At 51.6% G+C, this 25,375-nt stretch overlaps 2 protein-coding genes across 3 annotated transcripts in view; one reads left to right on the plus strand and one right to left on the minus strand.

Annotated features, from left to right (window-relative positions):
- MACROH2A2 (macroH2A.2 histone) overlaps positions 1-4,775 on the plus strand; it is a 42,696-nt gene extending 37,921 nt beyond the window's left edge. Inside the window, exons 7-9 of the mRNA XM_080688658.1 lie at positions 850-939; positions 2,679-2,853; positions 4,006-4,775. Coding sequence (XP_080544784.1) covers positions 850-939; positions 2,679-2,853; positions 4,006-4,171 — 431 coding nt within the window. The 3' untranslated portion in view covers positions 4,172-4,775. The remainder of the gene's footprint in view (positions 1-849; positions 940-2,678; positions 2,854-4,005) is intronic.
- Positions 4,772-22,581, minus strand: AIFM2 (AIF family member 2). Of its 2 annotated transcripts, none has more exons than XM_080688656.1 (9): positions 22,272-22,581; positions 14,396-14,585; positions 13,926-14,041; positions 12,533-12,652; positions 11,690-11,782; positions 9,756-9,864; positions 8,637-8,789; positions 7,251-7,451; positions 4,772-6,377 (listed from the first exon to the last, which is right to left on the minus strand). In XM_080688656.1, exons 2-9 carry the CDS (start codon positions 14,571-14,573, stop codon positions 6,226-6,228), a joined length of 1,122 nt encoding a protein of 373 aa, XP_080544782.1. In that variant the 5' UTR covers positions 14,574-14,585; positions 22,272-22,581; the 3' UTR covers positions 4,772-6,225. The 2 variants fall into 2 exon arrangements, with proteins under 2 accessions (XP_080544782.1, XP_080544783.1); XM_080688657.1 differs by having other exon boundaries at positions 22,438-22,568.
- Positions 22,582-25,375: the final 2,794 nt, after the last annotated feature.

The raw sequence follows: 25,375 nt of genomic DNA on the forward strand, positions 1-25,375 counted from the left end.
TTTGTGAAGTTCACTCATATTGTTGAGTATGGTTGTAGTCCATTCATTTTTCTTTGCTGTATAGTATTCCACTGTAGGAATATATATCCCAATTTTTTGAGTCATTCTACCATTGTTGGCATTTGGGTGGTTTTTGGTTTAGATAATAATGAGTAATACTGCTACAAACATTGTTGTGCATGGTTTGGATAAAATTCTACATATATTTTAAGCTTAAATATTGAGAAAACCATTGATAAAAAGGAAATGGACACCTAGGAAAAGTTCATAGTCTTTAAGGCAGGAGATGTTACCAGGCTAGATAGAAGCGCTTGGGAAGGGAAGTTATGCAGGGCACAAGAAATAACACCATACTCAATGGTCACCATCTCAGCCCTGGCCGGTGTGGCTCAGTTGGTTGGGTGTCATCCCTTGCATCAAAAGGTTGCCAGCTCGATTCCCGGTCAGGGCACATGCCTAGGTTGTGGGCTTAATAGCCAATAGGTGGTCATCAAATCAAGGCATTGAATTAAATGAACACAACAGGTACTGAGCCCAGAGAACAGAACACTGGAGCCTCAATTTTTTAAAAAATCATCTTCAGGATTCCTGTCAAGAGACACGTTATGGTCAAATCACCCCCTAAGAAGATCCTTGAAGAGTTTGTTAGAATCTAAGTCCCGAGGGACAGAAGCCTGCCCCCTGCCCCAGGTGACCACTGGAAAACCAGGATTTCAGTTGCAAAGTTTGATTCCGACTTTCTAAGTACGGTTTGTTTGTTTGCTCTGGCCAGTGAAAGCATGTCTAACAGTGTGGTTGGCGGCATTGAAAAGAATAGCCACAGTGGCTCCCGCCTGTTCTCCTTCACAGGGAAGGCCTTGGAAAAGGCTGGGGGCAAAGAGTTCTTGGACACAGTGAAGGAGCTCCGCAAGTCCCAAGGCCCTTTGGAAGTGGCTGAAGGTGAGTGTGGAACTGGGCCATGTTCCCAGCACAGCCTCGCCAGCTCCCTCTCCAGCATTACATGCTTCCCACACGCTCATTTTGCAAAGTAAAATATGCCGTACCTAATCAGAAGATTATTTTTTAATTTGAAGAGTCACAAGTGGATCATGTCATGTCCTTCTGGGGCCATAAAGTATCTGGATAGTTCAAGTCAGTTTGCTTCAGGTCACCCAAAAATGACCCGAAGTTCTTGGGTAACTTTAAGTCATTCTCCTCCCTCGGCCGCTGGCAACCGTCAGTCTGCCTCTGTCTGGATTTGCCTGTTCTGGACATGTCATATAAATGGAGTCATACAATATGGGACATTTTGTGTCTGACTTCTTTCACAAGTAATTTCTTCGAGGTTCATCATATTGTAGCATGTATCAGAACTTCATTCCTTTTTTATGGCTGAATAATATTCCATTTTGCTTATCCATTCATCACTCGGGTTGTTTCCACCTTTAGCTATTATGAATAGAGCTGCTATAAACATTAGTGCACAAGTTTTTGTTTGACACCTGTCTTCAAGACAATTGGGTAATTTTTGATGGATGTGTTCAACTTCAGATCTGTGTCCCACCCACATCACCCCCTAATGACCATCTAGTCAGTGCCAGGTGCTTCCCTGATGCTAGGGCCCCAAAGGCATGGCTCTCGACTTATGGAGGATCCGGTCACTAGCACAAGCCCGCACCAGACCTGCTGAGTCGGGATCTCAGAGTGGGGATGGACATGTCTATTGGTCAGTCTAAAAGCCATTGTATTGGTTTCCTATCGCTGTTATAAAAAATTACCACAAGCCCTAGTCAATGTGGCTCAGAAGATAGAGTGTCGGCCTGCGGACCAAAGGGTCCCAGGTTTGATTCCGGTCAAGGACACTTACCCAGGTTGCAGGCTCAATCCCCAGTAGGGGGCATGCAGGAGGCAGCCAACCCATGATTCTCTCTCATCATTGATGTTTCTCTCTCTCTGTCTCCCCTTTCCTCTCTGAAATAAAAAATATATTTTTTAAAAATTACCACAAATTTTGTGGCTTCAAACAACACAGACCTATTCTCTATGAGCTCTGAAGGTCAGAAGCCCACAGGCTCCTGAGCCAAGGTGCTAGCAGTGCTGGTTCCTGCCCAGAGGAGCTGTTCCTTGCTCTTCCAGTCCTGGGCTGCCATGTTCCTTGGCTCCTGGACGCCGCTCTCGCATCTCTGCTTCATCATCACATCCTCTTCTCCTAGCTTGACCTTCCTGCTCCCTCTTAAAAGGATTGTGTTCCCATCTCAACATCCTTCACTCAATCCAATCGCAAAGCCCCTTATGCCATGTAGGTAACATGCACAGCTTCCAGGGATTCGGATGTGGACATCTGGGGAGGCCATTCCACAGCCTCCCACAGCCCCAGAGGTGACTCTGATGTGCACCTTGGATCAGGAACCCTGGTGAATAGGTAGCCTCACCTGGTGACTAGTTGGCAGGACACAGGAAGTCAGGTGGTGCCACATCAGCTTTAAAGGAGCCTGTGCCCACTGTCAGAGCAATGCCGGCACAACTCCTGCTCTGTAAACCTACCGTCCCCTTCAAAGGCACAGAAAGTCGTCCAGTCAACTTCTCTGTTGCCTCCTTGTCCCCACACATCTAACAGGTATGTGTGGGGTTCGGCCTAACCCCCTGGCTTAAGGTGAAGACTAGGGAATAACCTGCAGCATTTCTCTCCCATGTCCCAGCTGCCGTCAGCCAATCCAGCGGACTTGCAGCCAAATTTGTCATCCACTGTCACATCCCTCAGTGGGGCTCCGACAAATGTGAAGAGCAGCTTGAAGAGACCATCAAAAACTGCCTGTCGGCAGCTGAGGACAAGAAGCTGAAGTCTGTGGCCTTCCCACCCTTCCCCAGTGGCAGGTAGGAGGGGCTTCTCCAGGCGGGCGGGGAGGTTCTGAGTCCAGCCTTCTCCCTGGGAACCAGTGCTCTCCACTTACACATCCACTCTGAAAGGCTGCCTTTAGCTATTGACCATCTAGTCAGTGCCAGGTGCTGCCCTGATGCTAGGGCCCCAGAGGCAATAAATCCCTCTCCTGCCCACAAGCACCAGACAGCCTAAGAGGCAAGACAGACTCAATAGTGGGGCACAGAGAGATGGGAATAGGACTGCAGAGCCCACCCTCATGCAGACAGGACCAGAGGCTGCCAACGCAGCAAGCGTGCTGACCAGGTGCTAGGGCAAGAAACCCAGCCTCCATCCTTCAGAACACTCGGAGAGAGGCAGCTTTGGGGAGAAGTGAGAGGCAGAAAACACCAGGCTTTGAATGCCTTGCTACTCACGGGGATCCTGTGCTGCTTTGGGGGAGCGGGGCGGTGGGGGGGGGGGGGGGGGGCGGGGGGGGCGCGGAAGGAAGGCCAGGGAAGGAAGGCCAATGCTGTGACATGCACACCCAGAGAAAGGAAAAGCTCTCACCTAGGGTTTGCTTTTGGGGGTTAGAAGAGGGGAGGTCCCGTTTCTGTAAGTCACTGCTGCTGAAACGACATCCGCACATCTGTATGTATTGATGAGAGGAACATTAAGTGCATGAAAAGGAAGTATGAACAAAAGCTTTTGAGCATCTATTTTTGCCCTTTAATAAACAATCTACCATGTAAACTGGTTTTGAGGGAGCTAATGAAACCTTTATGTGCTGTTTTGAAGACCAGGTGTTTGAAATGCTGAATTGGTATTGTTTTTAAAGCCAAGCTTGACTTAAGTCGGGCTACGTATTCAAGCCCAGGGCGTTCATTGGTCCGCCCTATGATCTTGGCTAAAACCACTGTGCCTGAGTCACTGTGGCACCTGTAAGGTGATGATATAGGTCCCCTGCTCCCCCCTCACACCCAGCTGTTGCTCTGACTAGCATCAAAGGAGATTGTGCGTGGACCAGCCTGCACATGGTTAGACGCCATGCGATGGCAGTCAGCGCCCAGGGCCAAGATAAGAAGGGCCCGCTTTGCCCTGCCCTGGGCTGTTACTCCATGGGTCCCAGGGACCAAAGTGACATGGGCTTTTCTTTTCCTTTGGCACAGAAACTGCTTCCCCAAACAGACGGCCGCTCAGGTGACCCTCAAAGCCATCTCGGCCCACTTTGATGACTCGAGCGCATCCTCGCTGAAGAACGTCTACTTCCTGCTCTTCGACAGCGAGAGCATCGGCATCTACGTGCAGGAGATGGCCAAGCTCGACACCAAGTAGCCGCCCGGCTGCACTTGCCAACAGGAGTTGCAGGAGGATCAGTCACAGGAGCAGGTTTTATTTTTTAAAAGGAGAGAGAAAGGGAGTGTTGGGCGGCTGAAGGGAAGTGGGTGGCAGAGGCTGCGGGAGCAGGTCCCGCCCACGGAAGGAGCCTCTGCATTTTATATTCTCGTTAAAAAGAGCCTCAGTCCTAAAAACCAGGTCTCCACGAGGGGTTCTTTCCATGTGTTTTCTTCCTGTTGTTTTAGAACTTTTTAAAAAAACAGACTTCATTTTAGATTTATAGCATTGACTTTTACACACACAAAGAAAATCCTTTCAAAATTATTGTCTTCTGTTTCTCCTTTTGCAAGGGAGGAGGGCATACAAGTGGCCTGGGCTCTGCTCAGAGGCTCTCTGTGTTCCGTGATGGAGGAGAAAATTAGAAAGGCATCTCACTGGTGCTTTATCTTAGTGCCCCCCCCCGCCTTCCCCCCCCCCCAGCCTTATACCTGTAACTACTCCTAAAAAGGATTTACTTCAGGCTTTTTTCTGTTTTGTTTTGTTTTTTAAAGAAAAAGAAAATGAAAGGAAAAAAATAAAAGATTCAGTGTCTTTCTTACAACATATTCTTTTATTGCAACATTTTCCTGTTTGGAAAACTGTCCCCATGGGTGTGGGCACATCTAGAATGTTATAAACAGAACAAGGCCTGTCTCCAATGGGCTTTGACACCTGCCATGCTAGGTAGGCCCCAGGTCAGACAGCACAGAATGGCCTGTTTCTCGGGCATCAGGTCCTGCTTCCAGAAGGGGGGCCTCGTTGGCGTTGGTCCATAGGAACTCAGCCCTGGGCGATGCCCCAGTGGGGAAGCCATGCTTGGGGGAGAGGCACATGTCTCATTAGCCCAGGCCACAGCCCAGACGGGATGGAGTGAGAGCCCCCGTGAGGCTGGTGTCCAAGGACTCTGGCCAAGTATCCAGAGGCCACATCAAAGGTAAGCAGGGAGGGCAGGCTGGGCAGGGCCAGAACCTGAGTTTATTCGGATGAACTGATCAACCACTTCTGCTGAGAGTGAACTTACGGGGTCCAAAATAGGCTCCTCCAGATTGAAGTTCTCTCCCACGTAGAGGAGTCAGTATACCCTTAACATAGCTGCTGGCAGGCATCCTCCCTACCAGGCCAGGTCTCCAGATAAGTGACATTAGGGTTGGCCAAGAAACCAGAAGCACAAAACCACAAAGGAGTTTTTTCACTTGTAAGTTTGCCCCACGACAGCAGCCTGGAAGCACACAGGGGCTCTTCTGCTCCCTGGATGTTAACCGATGGCGACCCATCCAAAGGTCACATAGCTCGGCTGCCTCCCCTTAAACACCTCCAGCAGCTGGCAGGCCAGGTCTCGGTCTTAACTTCCCTTAGCTTAGTAAAAACTCACTGTTAGCATGGACTAACCAACAGGAAAATTTTTATCTTTCTTCTTAAATATAACCTATGATATACAATCATAGTATATATGGTATAAAAATTGAAATATAGAACATTTCGTTAAGATTAAAGACTATAGGGACTAACAGTTTAAAATCAGTCTCCTACTAACAACTGGAGTATTGCAGGATGTGTGGGCTTCCCCACCCTCTGAACGACGGGCAAGACTGGGGTACAAGACCCCCTTCCTTAGCTGGTCTCACTTGGCAGGCCCTCCTTCCTGCCCTAAGACAGGAAGCCAGCCCTCAGGAGACCCAACGCCTGCACATGCACACACATCCAAGGGGAGCCTGTTATGCAGAAGGCTAGCTTCGCACTCCCAGGACCAAGTGAAGCATTCGGCCTTGCCAAACCCAGAAAGAATCCTCTAGGGAGTGTCTTTTTAGTCTCTCTTTCTCTCTCCCTCTCTGTTTCTCTCTCTTTCTCTCTCCTCTCCATTTTTGCTTTTCTGTAAGTTGTGTTTCTGGTGAGTACATCAGTGGCATCTTACTCAGAAAGAGTGCCCTTTGACAGCTGTCAGGTGGGTACCACTTGTCAGGCAATCTGTTCCCAGGTGACGGTGGTACCTCGTCTCCCGCCCAGCCTCCTCATCAGGGTGGAGACTGCCGCATGGTTTTCCAGCTCGTGGAGACGAACAGGTCCCGGCTCTTGGCCAGCCGAACCATGAACCGCCCCACATAGAAGCCGCTGATCTGGCCCACACCGTCATTTCTCCCCATGGCCAAGAGGAACGTCAGTGCACCTGTGGAGCAGAGGCACAAACTCGAGTCCTGCTCATCATCTGTGGCAGGCAATTCCCAGATTTATTTATTAATTACAAATTATTAAAGCGCTCTAGGGAGTGTTTCTGTCGCCAGCTTTAAAAGTTTGTCCTAGCCCTGGCCGTTGGGGTTGAATGTCGTCCTGTGCACCAAAAGGTTGCCAGTTCGATTCCCGGTCAGGGTACTTGCTGGGCTTTCAGGCTCAGTGCCCGGTAGGAGGCGTGCAGGAGGCAGCCAATCCATTGCTCTCACATTGATGTTTCTTTCTCTCTCTCCCTCTCCCATATTAATAAAAAACATTTGAAAAAGAAAAAAGTTGGTACTAGTGGTCAGTTATCTCAAAGACTTTCACCATGCCTAACCCCTACTCATTTAAAACTGAAGCAAAAGTTGCCCTAGTTCAGTGGTTGGCAAACTCATTAGTCAACAGAGCTAAATATCAACAGTACAACGATTGAAATTTCTTTTGAGAGCCAAATTTTTTAAACTTAAACTTCTTCTAACGCCACTTCTTCAAAATAGACTCGCCCAGGCCGTGGTATTTTGTGGAAGAGCCACACTCAAGGGGCCAAAGAGCCGCATGTGGCTCGCGAGCCACGGTTTGCCAACCACTCCCCTAGTTGGTTTGGCTCAGTGGATAGAGCCTCGGCCTGCAGACTGAAGGGTCCCAGGTACGATTCCAGTCAAGTGCATGTGCTCGGGTTGCAGGCTCGATCCCCAGTAGGGGGCGTGCAGGAGGCAGCCAATCAATGATTCTCTCATCATTGATGTTTCTATCTCTCCCTTTCCCTTCCTCTCTGAAATCAATAAAAATATTTTTTTTAAAAACTGTGAAGCACGTGGGACTCCCTCACCTGGTTTATAGGCCTTGAAGGGCCTCTGTTTCATGGAGTTGATGATATTGGCCACGGCGATGTTGGCATGGAGGCCAGCATGATAGGCCATCTTGGGCTCCTTCACGTCGGCACAGTCACCGATGGCGTAGATGTGGCTGTAGCCTTCCACCTGGAGGTACTCGTTCACCCTCAGGGCACCATTGCTGGCCAGTCCACTATCTGCCAGGCAAAACCAACAGGAAACCAAAACCCTAAGCTGCCATGTTAAGTGGCCCCCAGAGCACAGAGAAGAGGAGCTCTGGTGCTGGTCAAGCCACCCCAAGAGGCACATTCTCCAGAGGCAAGCCGCCCACCGAGCTTATTTCCGCTTGAAGCCCCCACCTCAGAACTCCTCCTGCAGAGGCAAGGTTACCACTCCAGGGTGGAAACTGATCAAAAAGGCAGCTAGGGTCATTTTCTGTAATGTGCATGCCTCTGTGAGTTACCATGATGAACACAGTGCTTAAGTTCACAACTTGGCCATGTCTTGAATTTTCTTTTGAACGTGGATCAGCTTTTTAAAATAAATACAGGGCTTTAATAAATGATAAACTTTTCATTTTAAGGGACTTAAAAGCTTACCTTTGAAGTATATCATTAGGACAATTAGGTGTTAAATTTTGGGCTCTCTGTCCATTAACCCTCAGTTCCACCCACATGCCTGGCCTGGACTACTTCCTTCCTCTGGGATTGGTTAAGTCTTTCCTGCAGGCATAGAGGAGGAGCTCCCGGGCAGGAATGGGACTCAGGAATAAATGAGGGAACCTGAGGACACAGCAACATGGGGCCTGACAAGGAGCCACTGGGTCTCCATTCACACATGGAGGCATGAGTCCATCAGCTTGATGTTTCCATCAGCTCGATGGTCCAATATTGAACTTTAAGGACACGAGGCCACAATATTGCCCCCACTTCCCAAATGGTCATCCCAGCCCAAGTGGCCAAACATCTGGGTCAGGGTTTGGGGAGAGCAGCACACCTGTGAACAGAGAAAGGCCTGACCCCAGAATTTCCTCTGCATCCATGATCCAAGGACAGGAACAGAAAGCAGATCTTTTTCAGCTCTATGAAACCTGTTCTCATCTCTTGCTGCTTGGGGGCAGGCCCCCATTTTGGAAGAGTCTTGTCACCTTGGACATCTTGGGCTAAGTCATCATTATCACAGCTGAGGAAAGGACAGCAAGAGTGAACCTGAACCTAAATTTAAAGTTTGATGTCACCATTCAGAAGAGACGAAAGAGCTGCTGGGATGGAGGGGGGAAAGTAGGGGGTGCCGATTCCTGGGGGAAAGGCCTGAGGGGCCTTGGATGCTAGGTAGTAAGGAGGCAACCTGAGGAGTGGACAGTGGCTCTGCCACCTGCTTACCAAATGCACGGTGGTAGGCAAAGCTGTTGATCTTGATACCATTGCAGACAATCACCAGGTTGGTGGCCACCTCAGTGCCTTTGTCCGTCTGTACACTGATGCACTCGCGATACTCATTGAAAGGCAACTCTGCCATGTTGCTCACCCGCTCACCTGTCAAGGGAGGTCTGTGACCAGGAGGCTGGCAGAGGGTGGACAAGGCTGGTCCACGCCAAAGCTGACCCGGGGAAGTCTGGAGACCCATGAAGGCCCCAGGAAAGGCCTGGATGCTGTAGCCCAATTAGGCAATGACTCCACTCCCCCTTCCCGCCCTGCTCCTCTCCCAGTCCACCTGCTACCCACACAAGCACAATCTGGACACCAGGCCCCAAGGGATACGATGGGAGGAAAGTTCCAAGAAGCAATTTGAGGCTGAGTTTCCCAAGTTCTGGGAAAAGCTATTTTAGGAAGACCTCCAACATGCCTCCCCGACGGTGAGCTATGCCAACCTGCCCAGGCAGGACAGGCCCTCCAGACAAAGCTGAAGCCAGCCTACCCTCCTCACTGCCTAAAAGTAGAGGTGATCACAATACTGCAGAGCCAGGAGCAAGGAGACAAGAGCCAGCCTGGCTTTCATAGAGCAGACACCACCCCTTCCCGGAAGTAAACAAAGCGGCTGAGCCCCACGAAGTGTGGAGGACACCCTGGGGTTAGAGCCCCACTTGCTAGCTGCTGGGTGGTTCTCTTCCCTCTTGCTCTGGACAAAAGCCACTCTCCCACCACCCTCAAGATACAAACCAAAACACCTCTCCTCTCCACCACAGAGACATCATAATTCAGGTCAAAGTCTTTAGATGATTTTCTAAAAATCATTCAACAAATAGGTACCACCTGCATGTTGTCCAAACCAATAGCCAGGACAGTGCTGGTCCGTGACATGAAATCCCATAAGTATGAGGGCTTCTGTCCTGCCCGAGGGCAGACACAACCTCCGGCTGGACATCAGGGCTCAAATGGGCTTTGATGCTCAACCCCAGAACTCAGAGAATGTGGCCACCCTCTAGCTGAGGGCAGTGACCAAGCCTCGAGCCCAATCTCACTGGGCCAGGGGGAGGGCAGGGCAAGGGGAACGGCACGTACTCAGCAGCAGCTGCACGCCTTTCTGGAGCAGGATATCCTTCGCCTCCTGCCGGACACAGGGCAGGAGCTCCTTGTCAGCCAGGGCCATTTGGGAGTGAATAAGAGTGACCTGGGGACAAACGACCGTAGGACAGAGGAGCCACTGAGCCTCCTGCACACAGTAAGAGGCTCAAAAACACCCAGTCTGCCTCCCCCACCTCCCCTACCTCAGTTCACAGGTTTGGGAACTGGGGCCCAAGTGAAGCAATTTGCCCAACACTGGAACCAGCTCACGGCAAGCTGGGCTGGAGCCCACGTCTCCCGGTCCATCAGAATAGGCCAGCATGCCACAACCACACAGAGCGCCACGTGGAAAATTATTTCGAACATCCTTGGGCACTTATGGTCACACAGTCTATATATAAGCCATTGACATTATAACTGTATGTCAACCTGACATTTACATTAAAGCCGGTTCTAAAACTAGCACTTCCTGGCATGTGGGTCAGCACAGGGAAGCGAGAGGCAGCCTGGAATGGTGTTCAAAGCCTGGACTTTGGAATCAGACTGCCTGGGTTGAAATCCCATCTTGGATACTCACTCGGACACTACCTGACAACTCAGTAAGATGGATTGCGGTCCCACTCCTAGAAATGTTGTAATGATGGGGGCAGGGATGGGGGGTTGAGGGGGTCAATGGAAGAAAAAAAAAACCCAAAGGGGAATCTGTAATACTTTCAACAATAAAGATAAATTTAAGCCCTAGCTGGTTTGGCTAAGTGTATAGAGGGTCGACCTGCGGACTGAAGGGTCCCAGGTTAGATTCCGGTCAAGGGCACATGCCCGGGTTGCGGGCTCCATCCCCAGTACGGGGCTATGCAGGAGGCAGCCGATTAGTGATTCTCTCTCATCACTGATGTTTCTCTCTCTCTCTCTCTCTCTCCCTTCCTCTCTGAAATCAATAAAAATATTTTTTAAAGATAAATTTTAAAAAAGAAATGTAATGACGAAATGAGCATGTGTGTATAACGCACATAACAGCACGGTGGCTGTTATTACTCTTATGTGTCTACTGATCATAAACATACGGAAGTTTTCCTGAGTTACTTCTTACTTCAGACTGGTCTTTACCCCATAAATCAAAATTAATGAACTTTTACATCAATTATTCATAATAATTTCCAACAATTTGTCAGCGAACAACTGTATAATTAAATTAGCCCATATTGATCTCACTTTTCAAAACCAACGTGCCTTTCCCTCGGGAAAGAGAAGCAGCCACAGGCTCCACGCGGCTCTCAGAAGCGGATCTGGCATCAGCTGCAAGCATGCTCTTGCCTCCATAATTACCAATCATCGCTCAGCCCTCAGCTGAGCCTTCGCAGCTGCCAGGATGTGTTTTCTCTCCAGGGTGCCAGCCAGATGCTCTATCCCTCCATCATTAAAAGGGAACAGGGCCACCCTCCCGTGGGCAGAAGGCAGTGCCGGCCAGTCCTTAGTGAGGGGCTGCACCGCAGGCTCCCCCTGGGGCTGTCCAGGGCAAGGACTACCGTCTCTTCAAGACCAAAAAAAAAACAACTAAAGGTGCTTTTGGCCAAACTAGTTGTCAGCAAAAAGAGGCAAAGTCTATGTTCAGATCACAAAGCTGGGACATTGAGGGGACACAGGAGTTAATCTTTTGTAAGGGGTCTCCCCTGGCCTTGATTCTCCTGGTTGGACCAAGAGGTAGGACCCCTCACTCAACTAGGACACATCCTGGCTGTCCAGGAAAATTCCCATCAGAAAGGGACTTTAGGGGATCCCTCAGTGCAGAGAGCAGGAGATGGGAAACACAGACTCCCACTGTGTGTTAAGGGAGCTCTGCCTCCCAGGCCTTGAGCAAATTCCTGATTTTCCTTTGACAACACAGAACGAAGCCAGCCACTGAGAGGTCAAAGCCAAGGCCGCTTGCCCACCTCTTTCTCGGGATACTCGGTTTTAATCTCCGCTGCCATCTCCACTCCAGCAGAGCCTCCGCCCACCACCACGATGGACTGTGAGCACTGGACCTGGAGCAGAAGCAAATGTGAAAACACACCCTCAAATTCACCCTGCCTCAAGGGGCAGCACTGGGGTTGGGGGGAGCAGGGGTCCTTGCCAAAAGAGTAGAGAACTCTTTCCAAATTTGAGGTCTAAATGTGTTTCCTCAGGGCCTAGCACTTGCTGGGTGTCTCCCTGCATTTTCTCCTTTGATGCTCACAATAGCCCCAAGAGGCAGGTATCATACTACCTGCCCACCCTTCAGATGACCAAGGCCCAGGTCTGTCTAAGTTCAAAGCCGGGCTCCTAACCTCTACACGAGTGTCTTTTCTCCCGGCTTCTCAGAGATGTGCCGAGAGGGGAAGTCCTGGCCAAGTCAGGTAGCAGCACTCACCCTGAGATCCTTCCCTGGTCTCCACTCCTCATCACTTCGAAGGGGAGAGAGCACCCACCTGCTCTCAGGATGGCTGTGAGAGCTGACTGAGGGCATGGACCAAGCCTGCTCTATAAACCACAAGGCCCTGTGCCACCAGGAGCCCCGAGAGAGGAGGTGGGATCCCCAATCGCTACATGAGCAGGTCTGGGTGCTCATGTCCAGACATTGATGACAGATCCAAAGGTCTCTTCCCAGGAGTCTCTCTAATAACTCTCCATCTTTGCAGCCACTGTCACAGCCCTGAACATCTCCTAGGGTCTCCCTGCTGTCCCCCCAGTTATTCTGCTCTCCAGTGGCCACCCAGTCTGCGCTCACTGCCCTGCCTGGGGCCAGGGGCGCTCACCTGCTTCACCATGTTCTCGTAGGCCTGAATGGCCTCCTGCTGGCTGAAAACCTGGTTCAACTTGCCAGGGAAGAACCCAGTGCTGCCCGTGGCCAGGATAAGATGCGAGAAGGGCAGTGCCTGTGAGGGGCAAGGAAAAGAAAGGTGAGGGCAGACCCGGGTTCCTCATCCACCCCCAGACCCACAGGTACTGAGCCCTCTGGGCACTGAGGCAGCCCTCCTTGGCGGGGAGCAAAACCAGCACATGGTTAAGCCAAGGGGTGGTGCTAGAACCCAGGAGAACCTAAAAAAGAGACTTGCCTCCTGCCAGAGCCCCCAGCGTGAAAATGAGAGGGCTGAGCTCCCCACAGTGGGGGGGGCGGGGAAGCTGGAAACAGGAAAAAGCAGGATTCCAGCTTCCAATGTGGAATTAGTTTAGACTCTCCTAGGTATTTTAGGAGAAATTGCCCCCTGTACCCCCAAAACAAAGGAAAGGAGGGAGGGAGGTAGATCCTGCTTGGAGCCTAAATATATCAAGTTGACAAAACCAGTGCTGTTCTGATGGAAGGAGGATGGGGAGGTCTGTGTCCCGCTTGGCCCCTCTTCCCATGGACCCTCATGGACCCTCCAGAGCTCTGAAAAGTCTGGCCCGAAACCACAGAACAAGGCGACTCTCAGCAATCTTTCCAAGTGAGAGATTCCCGGCCCTAAAATTAATCCAAGTAGGATTGATTCACACAAAATCAAAGGAAAGAAATTGAGGACAGACATTGCATCCCCTTTTTCCAATTCCCCTTTAGCTTTGGATAGAGTAGAGGGCAAGACTGGAGGTGACTCTCAACATGACGATTGGGCTGGTGGCAGCTCATGGGTGGAGCGCACATCACTGCAGGTGTATACCAGGCGCCGAGCTACTACCCGGGCTGGAAGAGGAATGAAGGAAAAGTCTGCCCCCATGACTTCCCAATCCAGGGATGTGGATCCAGTGTGTGCCTACCCTTTGAATCCAGTGGGCGCGGAGGTTGGCCAGGCCTGGGGCTGGTCCAGGACACTAGCTTTCTGAGCGTGGGCTCTGGGAGGAAACTGCCTGAGTTCAAATCCCGGCTGAGTATCTTCCTGGCTGTGGGGTCCCGGGAGAGCCACTTACCCCACGTGACAGGAGGCTACACCACCTCCCTGAGTCATGGCGGGCATCACAGGAGACTGTGTAAAGCTTAAGCCAGTGGCTGGGGTACAGGAAAGGCTCAGGAAATGTCTGCCCCCACACTCTGTGGCTGTTGTAGTCAGGCCTCTGCTTATGAGGAAGCTGCTCTCAGCACCAGGCAGGGCTGGGGCCAGAGGCCTCTCTCCCCCCGTGAGGCCTGCCAGGTAGACCTGCCCAGGTCTCCCACCAGCAGCTGTCAGCCCTGCTCACCTCGCCATCCTCCAGCAGCACCGTCTGATTCTTCAGATCAATCTCAACCACCACGCCCTGCCGGAAGCTATTCTTGAAGCTCTTCGAGTAGGAAATGAATGTCTTTTTGGCAAACCCTGGGGAGTGGACACAGAGGAAGTCACAGTGTAAAACTGGGCTGCCCACAGGAGACAGAATCAGAACCTCTCCTGAACTGCATACCAACAGGGGTGCCCCTGACCACACATCTAGGCCAGTGGTGTACCCAGGGTATCCACCACCCCAATGTGCCAGTCTGGCCCAGGGGCCTCAGGGAAGCTCAAGCTCTTACTCTAGGGCCTTGATATGGTAGCTGCTTAAGGCCATTGACCTTTAGATTCTCCAGAATTTGTCTAGAGGTTGAATATAGGTACCGTGCTCTAAGTCAAGAAAACCACCCCCAGGCCCACAGTGTGATAAGACCAAGAAAGCCCCAGAAAGGAGCCAGTTACCGCTCTCCACGGAGGCCCGGAGGGCTGCCACATTGTGGTGGAAGGAGTCCTTCATGTCCACCAGCGTGAAGGAGATGTTCAGTGCCTGCAACTGGCTGGCGGCCGTTATCCCGCCAAAGCCCCCGCCTACGATCACCACATGCACACCTCTCACTTCCATGGAGACCTGGGACCCCATCTCGAACCGCCACTGCAGGGATAGAAGGAGAGACCACATCGGAGTTAGGGGAAGCTCAAGGCTGGGAGGGCAGAGTGAGCCCACAGCAAGAAAGGCCTCAAATGCTGAGACTTGACCGTTTTAATTTTTGTCATCGTTAAGATTTTAATTGTAAAGTCTGAATTCCAAAGGAACAGGGCTATCATAATTCCATCCCATCACCCAAACACACAGTTCCATTCTCCACTGCATCCATGTTACCAAATTTATATGAGTCCTTCAGAGATATTCTGTGTACCTACAATCATAATTATTTTTGCACACATTAAACTATTCTGCATTTTTTCCCCACTCAATATATTTGCTCACTCGTAACTTAAATGAGCTCCTGCTCTTTGATATGCCCTGTGCCGTGGATCCTGGGGTCAGAGACAGACAGACAGATATGGTCCCTGCCCTTGTAAAGGAGGGGCTTACAAACCGAAGGGCAGGAGGAGGATGAAGACCTGGGAAGCTGGTCAGGTACACAGTAACAGAGACGGTGGCACACCTGTGAGGAACTGCAAGCACGGGCCACATCAAAGGAACGAAATAAAATTCTTAAGCCCCAACCTAAGCAAACACTCTGACCAGATTCTGCCCACTCACCAGCTTGAGCCCCAGGCCTAAGGAGATCAATAGACAGGTTTTGACAATCAACCTGCAAAATAGGATGTGGTGTGACTGGGCCGTGACAGTGGGGCAGGGAGAAGAGGCCTGCAGTGGGCAGGTCATTCCCCGAGCATTCCTGGGACAGTGGGTGTACACCAGGACTGCTGGGCAACCTCCCCAGGAGACATGGGGCCAGAAGAGACGTCTGCTGCGAGAAGAAACAGTGCTGGTTAAAGACTGAGAAGTAATTAAGAAGGATGGTAAGAAGGACGGTAGGGAGCAGTGCTGATCGTGTGGGCTCCAGTGAGGGAGAGGGGGAAGCAAGCACCTGCTTAATGCCAGGGACAATGTCTGCAGAGGGTGGAGGGCCAGGACTGCAGGCCACCTGGAACTGTGTGTTTGGGTGATGGGATGGAATTATGATAGCCCACACTCACACCTGGACTGGTGCAGCTGGACCAGGGTCCAAGAGACTGAGCAAACCTTGGTTGAGTTCCTGAGGAGATGAAATTCACAAACCCTTGGCCCAGAGCATGACACTGGAAGACATCTGAGGCAGAGGACAGCCTTGGGCTGAGTTGAGTCAGCACAGAGGGAAAAGGAAGAGGTGGCGAAGTTTGCCTGGGTGCCCCCAGCCAGCCTGAGAAGCAATCTACCAGGCTCACCATCCAAAGAGCCCGGGTCACCTGGCGCATCCCAGAGTCTGTCTCTTTCGAGGGCTGAGAAGCTGGCCTGGGGCTGCAGTCAGAGGCCTTACCCCTGTCCAGCTTAACCCCAGAGAAGGCTGCTCATGGTGCAGGGCCTCAGGGCTCTCCAGTGTGGGAGCCCAGCTACCTGGGGAGCGATCTGGACTGCAGCTGAGATCCTGAGAGCAGGGAGGGGTTGTTGGGAGATGCTGGCTGGAGGCGACAGGCAATCACACCTCCTCCTGGCCTGTGCCGGGCTCTAAGGAGACAGAAATAAAGCAGGCTGCCAAGGAGAGACACTAAAGGATGGCAAAGCTGACATGCACAGAAAGCAGCAAGAGAGGCCCAACAGCGGCTGTGGGCATCAGGGATGGAGGTTCACAGTGGGGGCGGCAGCGGGTGGCAAGGAGGAGGGAGTGGATTCGGGTCGATCTTGAAGGGCAGACAGCTTCCCCTTGATGGGGAAGTGTGTTCCAGCCAGCCTGGGGCCCTCTCGGGCAGCACCCCAGCCCTGCTTCCTGTGTGGCCTGGGCACAACCCATCCCCCCCTGGTCTCCATTTACCCCCTGTAATGTGAGGGAACACCCTAAGATGTCCTTGAACACATAGGTTTCCAAGACATGGTGGCCCCCAAAATGGTCCCCACACTTATAGGGGCAGCTTATGGTTGGAGCTCCAGGCACTGTTCTTGTTGGTATTCAAATATCCACTGCCTAATTTCTCCCCTGGGGGAGGGAGAACCTGCTGGGGGAGGGAGAACTTGGTGAGGGAGGGAGAACTTGGTGAGGGAGGGAGAACCTGGTGAGGGAGAGAGAACCTGGTGAGGGCAGGAGAAACTGTTAAGGGAGGGAGAACCTGATGAAGGAGGGAGAACCTGGTGGGGGAGGGAGAATCTGATGGGGGAGGGAGAAGCTGGTGGAGGAGGGAGAACCTGGTGAGGGCAGAAGAAACTGTTAAGGGAGGGAGAACCTGATGAAGGAGGGAGAACCTGGTGGGGGAGGGAGAATCTGATGGGGGAGGGAGAAGCTGGTGGAGGAGGGAGAAGCTGGTGGAGGAGGGAGAACCTAGTGGGGAGGGAGAATCTGACGGGGGAGAGAGAAGCTGGTAGAGGAGGGAGAATCTGGTGGGGGAGGGAGAACCTGGTGGGGGAGGGAGAACCTGGTGGGGGAGAGAGAATCTGATGGGGGAGGGAGAAGCTAGTGGAGGAGGGAGAAGCTGGTGGAGGAGGGAGAACCTGGTGGGGAGGGAGAATCTGACGGGGGAGAGAGAAGCTGGTAGAGGAGGGAGAACCTGGTGAAGGAGGGAGAACCTGGTGGGGGAGGGAGAACCTGATGGAGGAGGGAGAACGTGGTGGGGGAGGTAGATCTGACAGAGAAGATTGAGGGGATTTTGTTTCTCACTGGCTAAATGGTCCCCAACTCATTGAGGCTTGTGCATTCTACCCATTTACAGATGAGGAAAGAGCCCTCAGCAGGGCTGAGATCAGGACGCGTCCCCAGCAGGCAGTGCCACCTTCACTGCTCCAGGCCCTCAGAAAGGTCGCCCTGAGTGTTCATCGGGCTGAATCTGCCAACTGGGCCAGAAGGAGAATGTCTCCTGGGAGCCAAAACCAAAGAGGGCCCAGGGCCCAGCCAGAGGTCAGGAATAAACACCAGGAGCTGAGCAGAGGCTGGGAATGAGGCAGGCGATGGAAGGGGTGTTTCACCTCCCCCTCAGCACAGCCCGCTCTGTGCCAACCTGCCTTTGGGTCCAGCAGCCCACACAGTCAGGGAAACACCCAGAGCTCCGCTTCCAAGCCGGCTGGTCACAGGCCCGGAGAGGCTGCCCAGCTTGTTAGGGGAGGGTCGACCCTGGGTCAGGTCACACTGCACCACCTAGGGAAGCTCGAGGAGGAGCCTTAGAAAATACCTGGGACCTTCTCCATAGAGGACAGAGTTTGGGCCAAGAAGTCCGGTGGCAAAAAGGGAGGCTGAAGATGAGTTCAGGGAACAAGGTGGGTTGGCCAGGAGGGCAGGTGACAGGGGCCAGCACACACAGGGTGCCTTTCACACCTACATGCTCACCAGTTCTAACCACCAGGCCTGCCCTGGGCCCTTCCCGGGGAGGAGAGTAAGCCCAGCAACCCCAGTGCAGGCCTGAGGGGCAGTAAACTGGCCCAGGATCAACTGGCTTCCCCAAAGGGCAAACCCTGGCCCACCCAACCAGGTACACCCTCAGTGAAGGCAAGCTGCTTCTCTGGAGTTCCAGTGAGCCGAGTTCCAGGGTCTGGGCCTGAGGGCTCCCTCACCATGAGGGGCTGGATGAGGCAACGAGGAGGTCCTGAAGCCCCTCCTGGAATCTGCTCTTCTCTCTCCTCCACTGACCTCTGACACCCTCACTTGGGGAATGGTGGGCTGGCGGCTCTCCAGCTGATCCACCCTTCCTCCTCAGCAGCCTCCCTTGCCCAACACTCTTGCACACCCGAGTCTTCCTTGGCCAATTCTTTTTTTTTTTTTTTTTAATCCTCACTGGAGGATATGTTTACTGATTTGAGAGAGAGGAAGAAGGGAGAGAGAAAGAAACATTGATGTGAGAGAGAAACATCAATCAGTTGTTTCCCATACATGCCCCGACCAAGGATGGAACCCACAACCTAGGTATGTATCCTGACCGGAAATCAAACCTGGAAACTTTCAGTGTATAGGACGACGCTCCAACCACCTGAGCCACCCAGCCAGGGCCCAGTGGCAATTCTTGCTTGGCCCCTGAGGACAGTTGGACTCCCTACACTTGGCCACAATCCACTTTGTCAGACACCTAAACCACGTACTTAAGCCACAGAGCTGCTTCCCAGCCACACACCCTAGGTGCTCAAAAAGCACATGTAGCCCTGGCCAATTTGGCTAAGTGGTTAGAGCATCAGCCTGTGCAACAAAGGCTCACAGGTTCGATTCCCCATCAAGGGCATGTACCTGGGTTGCAGGTTCGAGCCCCAGCCCTGGTCAGGGTGTGGGAGGCAACCAATTGATGGTTTCTCTTATATCGATGTTTCTCACTCTCTCTCTCTCTCTTCCTCTCTCTCTCTTTTCCCCCTCCCTCCCTTCCACTCTCTCTAAAAATCAATGGAAAAAATATCCAGCCTCAATCAATGGGAGACCCCATCAATAGAAGACTACAGGATGCACTGTTATACACCCATACAAGGCAATATTCTGGAGCCATTCATTTTTAGAGGGGATGCTTTTTACATGAAATGCTTGTCCACGATTTGTCCACACCCATACGATGTGCAAGACCAAGAATGAATCTTAACGTAAATTATGGTCTTTGGGTGACTGTGTCAATGCATGTTCATCAACTGTAACAAGTGTACCACTCTGGCGGGGGATGTTGATAATGGGAGAGGCTGTGCATGTGTGAGGACAGAGGGCATATGAAAAATCTTCTGTACCTTGCCTTGTATTTTGCTATGAACTAAAACTACTCTACAAAAATAAAGTCCTTAGAAAACAAAGTTTGTTACCTGGCCAGTGTGGCTCAGTGGTTGAGTCAACCTATGAACCAAGAGGTCACTGCACAGTTTGATTCCCACTCAGGGCACATGCCCAGGTTGTGGGCGCGATCCTGAGTGGGGAGGAGGGGGCGTGCAGGAGGCAACTGATCAATCATTCTCTCTCATCATTGATGTTTCTATCTCTCTTCCTCTCCCTTCCTCTCTGAAATCAATAAAAATATGCAACAAAAACAAAGTTTGTCCATGAAAAAGTCAGGTAATAGAACAGCCTAATCCCACTTATGGGCAATCAGACATGTGTACCTAGCTACATATACACATATACATGTAATAATTACAACAGCTAGCATTCATTGCCTTTTTATCTGTGAGTTGTTCTCTCCATTTTTGATAGAAAGTCAGTAACTTGCCCAAGGTCAGGCCTCACCGTCTGACAGACCTGGGCTCTAAAGCAAAGCACTCGCAGTGGTCCCACATGATGTTTCTACTTTCTTCTTTGAGTTTGTTTTTTTTGGTATTGTTTGAATATTTTTAAATGAGTGTGTCATTTTTACAGAAATAATAAAGCTGTAAAAACAGGGCAGACCTCCAATTTAAACTAATTTTTTAAATTGAGATATTAGTCATATAAAATTCACTGTTTTGAAGTGTACAATTCAGTGGTTCCTAGGACACTCATAAAATTGTACAACCATCACCACGATTAAATCCAGGACATTTTCAACGCCCTAAAAAAAAAAAGAAAGAAAGAAAGAAAAGAAAAAACTCATCCATTGGCAGTTATTCCCCATTCCCTCCTCCTGCAGCCCCTGGGAGCCACTAATTTTCTGTCAGTCTCTACACATTTGCCCATTCCATACCTTTTGTCTGGTTTCTTTCACTTAGCATAATGTTTTCAAGATTCATCCAAGCTGTAGCATGTATCAGTATTTCATTCCTTTTTATGGCTGAGTAATATTGCATTGTATGGAGATACATTTTGTTTATCCCTCTGTCAGTTGATGTACATTTGGGTTGTTTCCACCTTTTGGCTCTTGTGAATAATGCCATGAACATTCATACACAAGTTTTTCTGTGAACGTATGTTTTTAACTCTCTTGAGTATATACCTAGGAATGACATTGCTGGGGCTTATGGTAAGTCTGGATTTAACTGTTTGAAGAACTGCCAAACCCACCATCTGATTCTGAACTGAACATCAAGCCAAAGGAGAGAGCACAGAGAGTCTTAACTCAATCTGCCTAGATTCAGGAAGGTTAGCTTAAGAGAAGGTCCAAGAGAACAAACCCTCATTGTCCAGGGACTCCTAAGGAAATTTACCTTTGCCCTTCCCCCAACACATTCACGCACGCGCCCTCACATATATACATACACATACACACACACACACACACACACACACACACACACACAAATCTGGTGTACACTGGAATTTTCTCAGTAAATCCTGTTTCTACCAAGGATACCCAGCCTGACCCCCGCGGTGCGGTGGAGGCGGGGGGTGGGGGGGGGAGTTAGTCTCTAATAACACAGAGGCTTTTAGGAATCTACTGAAAAACAAGCAAGTTACATTTATGCCAAAGTTATAGAGCGGTCACGCCTCAGAACACACACAGCAGGAACCACATGGGTTCCAATCAATGCAAGGACATCGTCCAGGATTGCTTCACAGAGATTACAAATGAAACGAAGTCTGGAGTCCTCAGTGGTTATGCCCAGGGTAGATTTCTACAGCCACGTTTCCAGAGTGGCCATCCTGTTTGAGAGGGCCTCTAGGTGTGACTCCAAGCACCATGAATGTCGCCTATCCAGCCAGGGACAGGCTGAGAGTAGGCCTTCCATGGCCCATTCCCCAGGGAATGCATGCTAAATATAATCCCCAAAATACCAATTTCTGAAAGGGACTCCAAAGTCTTCAAAGGAGCTATCCTTTCATGCCCCAGGAGAGGGCAGCTCTGGGCAGACAGGCTCATTCCAGTGTCCTACACACTCCCCTACCACAAACATGTGCCTCTGCCAGTCGCTAGTCGCTTAGCGATTCCAATAACATCCCCGTGGTCTGCTCACCTCCTGTGTCTGGATCCTCCTGGCTTTCTTATTTCACCACCAGCCAAACACCAGTCAGGCCCTGGTGCACACCAGCCCTGGTCAGCTCTACTGCTGAACTGCTGTCCTGAACAAAGCCAGACCCAACTGGGAGAAGTCTCCCCCTGAAATGGAGGCCCTCCAGATGTGGGGTTACACACAGTGCTCTTGAATGGCTTCTCTCTAGGTGCTGGGGTGAGGGTGGGTGGGTCTGCGAGCTTAGTGCTTGCACAGGGGCATACTGGAGCACACACACACATAGTGGAGTCTAAGCAGGCCTCCTTGATAGTTTACACATTTACATATTTTACAATGGCCTTGAACACAAGACACACACCCGGGATGCCCGGTAAGCCCTCCCCAAACTATGTCTGCCCCCCAGCTCTGTGCCAGTCCTCTGTGAGATCATGGCTCCCAAGTGCCTCTCCCCTCCCCACCCTCAGACACAGCCAGGGGTTAAAGGGACACTTGTTGGAGGGGACAGGCAGGGTGTGTTTAGTGGGTGGGGCTGGAAGGAAAGCGCCCACTACAAGCAGCTCCCCGGGAATTTCAGGCGTCCTGGGCTCCCCAGCCCCATCCGTTAGTTCGGCGCCCGCGGAAGCAGGGCTTCGTGGAAAGAAGAGGTGGACCTCCTAGTGTAACCCGGAGCCTGTGGGCACTGAGCCCCCGGCAGTTCCCTCCTGGAGCCAGTTCCCTCCTGGAGCCGGAGGCTTTCCTCCTTCCCTGTGACACCGGCTTCCAACCAGCGGCCACCCTCGGGCCGGTGGGTGGGGGTTAGGGGCTGAATGAGGGCACCCTTCTTACCTGGGAAGACTTGGCCGTCACTTCGGAGGCGGACGGGAAGGAGGTTAATCCCCCCTCCCCCTGCCGCGGGTAAACCTCCCTGTAGTGTTTTGGGGAAAGTGGGGTGGTGCAGGCCCCCGTGTCCCAGACGACCGCCCCCTCCTCCTAAGGCCACAACTCCGCGCACCGACTTCCGCCGCAGTCCGTCGCGTTCCCCAGGCCCCGGCGGGTCCCTGTTCGGGAGTCTGCGGGGTGCCCTGCGGGCGCCAGGCAGCCCGAGAGCACGCCTCCCGCCTGGGCGCCGCGGGCGGTGCGGGTCGCCTCGGGCACCACGGCCCCTCCCAGCCCACGTGACTCGGGCGCCCTCTGGCCACGCCCCCGCGGGCTCCCGGGTTGGATTTCTGCTGGCACTCCCCGCCCGCCTTCCCCTTCGCCTCCCGCCCTCTAGCGGATGGGAACGCCTCCCCCCTCCTCCCCCCCCCCCCACCCCGTGAAACTGACGCCCCTAAGATCGACGTCGCCTGGCCCTGCGCGAGCCCCTCGGACTCTGATCAAAGTTTGGCCCGGCTTTCTGCCAGAAGCTGCCGGACTTCAGAGCGCGGGCTCTCTGGGCACCCGCTGTGCCGCCCGGGGCAGATGACCAACCTCCTGCCTTTACGCTTATAGGTAATAATCCCGCAAGCCCAGGGGAGCACCTCTGTATGCCTGGCCCTGGGCTAGGAGCTGGTAGATAAAATGGAGAACAAACTGGCCTGGTTCCTGCTTACCGTCTGATTGGGTGATAGTTTGGGGAAAGACAATATATTAAACAACTATCTCTCATTGAAGGAAGAAAAACGGGGAGCAAAGGAGGCCTTTCTCCAAGAATGAGAAGGAGTTAGTCCTGAGCAGAGAGGAGGCAAGTGTGCTCTGGGTGTGCAAAGACCCAGAGGCAGGACAAATTGCTGGCGGTGATACAGGCCCGGGGCCCTGGTGAAGACTGGCCTGTCACCCCAAGGGCAGTGGGATTTGCCACAGCAGGATTTTAAGCAGAAGGGTGACAGGACTGAGTTATGCTCTGTGGTGAAAGGATGGGGAAGTAGGAGGGCTGCTGAAAATGAGGGAACTATTAGAAGAAAAAAAAAAAAAAGCTTGGACTAAGTAGGATATGTAAGGAAATGGACTGATGCAAGCTACAACCTGGCAGTCGGGTCAAGCTAATTAGGTGACAGAGATGACATCTATTTAAACAAATATTAGCACCTACCCTAAGAGTTTTGAAAAAGATTCAATGAGATCCTTCATGTGGAGTGTCTTAGTTGGTGTCTGGCACACAGCAGCCAGCTTGCCCAAGGTATGCAGTGCCTGGCAGCCTCCTGGCTCCCACCCAGTGCTCTTTTGAATACTGCCCTTCACCTTGCCGGTTTTCACAAATGTCTATAGTAGAAGTGGCCCTTTCTGTACCTCTTCCAAAGGCTGTGGTTAAAGACTTTGTATCCAATACCCCTGGCATTGGAGCGATGTGATCAACTACATCTAGAAGTTGGTGCTCAGATTCATCTCGAGCTGGGAGGAAAGCTGGTGTACTCCTGTGAGCACCACAATCTCACCTACGAAACCCAGGCTGCATCTTCCTCTTCTCTGGAACCTTTGCCTCTCCTACTATCCCCGCTGATGCTCTGCCCCATGAATGTAGGCTGAAGGGGGGATACAGTGAGAGGTGTGGGAGTCTCCACCTCCTTCTCTCAGCCACGGGGAACCCAGAACAATGGTGCCAGAGTGTGGGTGCAGAGAGCCCATGGCCCCGCCCAACCTAAACTGTCTCATAGGGAACCATCAGAGCCATGGGCTGGATCTGATGCTTCAGGCACAGCACTCCTTGCATTTGTCCTGGACTTTGCAAACTTCCAAATAGTTTTTATCTCTCTTTTTTTTTTTCTCCTGAAACCTCTCCAGGAAAGTAGGGTCTGGATTAAACTCTGACCCTGAGGACAGCGACAACCACCCTTGACCAGCTCTTTGGGGCAGAGACCTCACTCTGCTGGACTTTGGGTCTCTAGCATTTGGCCCTGACCCAGCACTGGGTTCCTCGGAGTTCACAAATGTTTTCTTCCCATAAAATTCACTCTTCTAACATGTACAATTCAGTAATGTGAAGGTTGTGCAACCATCACCAATTTCTAACACCATTCCCTGCATTTCTGATTAAACAATCCGACCAGACTAGGAAAAAAGTGGCTAATATTTATTGAAAACAAACTGTTTTGGATAGCTCCTCAAAATTTACACGGGTCCTCCAAGGTAAGTTTTATTCATCTCCATTTCACAGATGAGCAAACTGAGGCTCATAGGCTAAGAATTTAGGCAAATTCACAGCTAGTAAAGCCAAGGAGCTGGAGGACCTTCACCCTAAAGCCAGGAAACCCCTCAGCAGGGCATCACTCCTAAGGGGGCCAGAGGTCACAGCAGGCAAAGGAGAGTCTCAACTGTGAGTCAAACAAGCATTGGAAATTTACTGGGCACATGCCCTGGCCCTGTGGGAGACAGAGCTACAGGGAGTGCTACAGCCTGCCCTGGGGCCTGGGAAGGTCAAGGAAGATTGATTGAAAGCTCTGGGCCTCTACAGATGAATTACAATGTGCAGGGTGCAAAGGCAGGACTCTGAAGTCACAGCACAAACCTGAAGCCAGGAGAGAGGAGAGGTGTATAGTGGCCCCACACTGGCTTGGGGCATGGCTTATCAGAACTGGTGGCCCCTCTCCAAAGATCTACCCCAAACCATGAATCAGGGAAGATTCTGTCTGTCATTCAACACTTGGGCAACCAGAGGACACCTTGATCCAAGAGAGGGAAGAGGGGCTCAGTGCAACCCCTCGTGCCCTTTCCGAGGCAGTTCACCCCACTCAACAGGGCCAACAGCTCTGCAAGTGACCTTCAGGGCTCCTTGCCTAACAAAGGACTTTTGTCTGAATTTCCAGGGGCCAGAGGTAGTGGAAGGGCCAGTTTGGCATGAGAATATCCTGTGAGAGCAAATGGCACTGAGAAAGCGCGAGAGAAAAGATATGTTTCTGTGCCTGGTGCTTGCTTATTCCCAATTCAACTCTCAAAACAGAAAGGGGAAAAAAGAATCGGATTCATACAAGTAT

This window comes from Plecotus auritus, assembly GCF_963455305.1.
Source record: "Plecotus auritus genome assembly, chromosome: 9".
NCBI classification, from domain to species: domain Eukaryota; kingdom Metazoa; phylum Chordata; class Mammalia; order Chiroptera; family Vespertilionidae; genus Plecotus; species Plecotus auritus.

Coding starts and splice junctions, on each gene's coding strand:
- AIFM2 (XM_080688656.1), bottom strand. CDS start 14,573: ATGGGGTCCCAGGTCTCCATGGAAGTGAGAGGTGTGCATGTGGTGATC. Junction 9,865..11,689: donor CCGAGTATCCCGAGAAAGAG/GTGGGCAAGCGG, acceptor GTTTGTCCCCAG/GTCACTCTTATTCACTCCCA. Junction 7,452..8,636: donor TGCCTACCACCGTGCATTTG/GTAAGCAGGTGG, acceptor TTTGCCTGGCAG/ATAGTGGACTGGCCAGCAAT.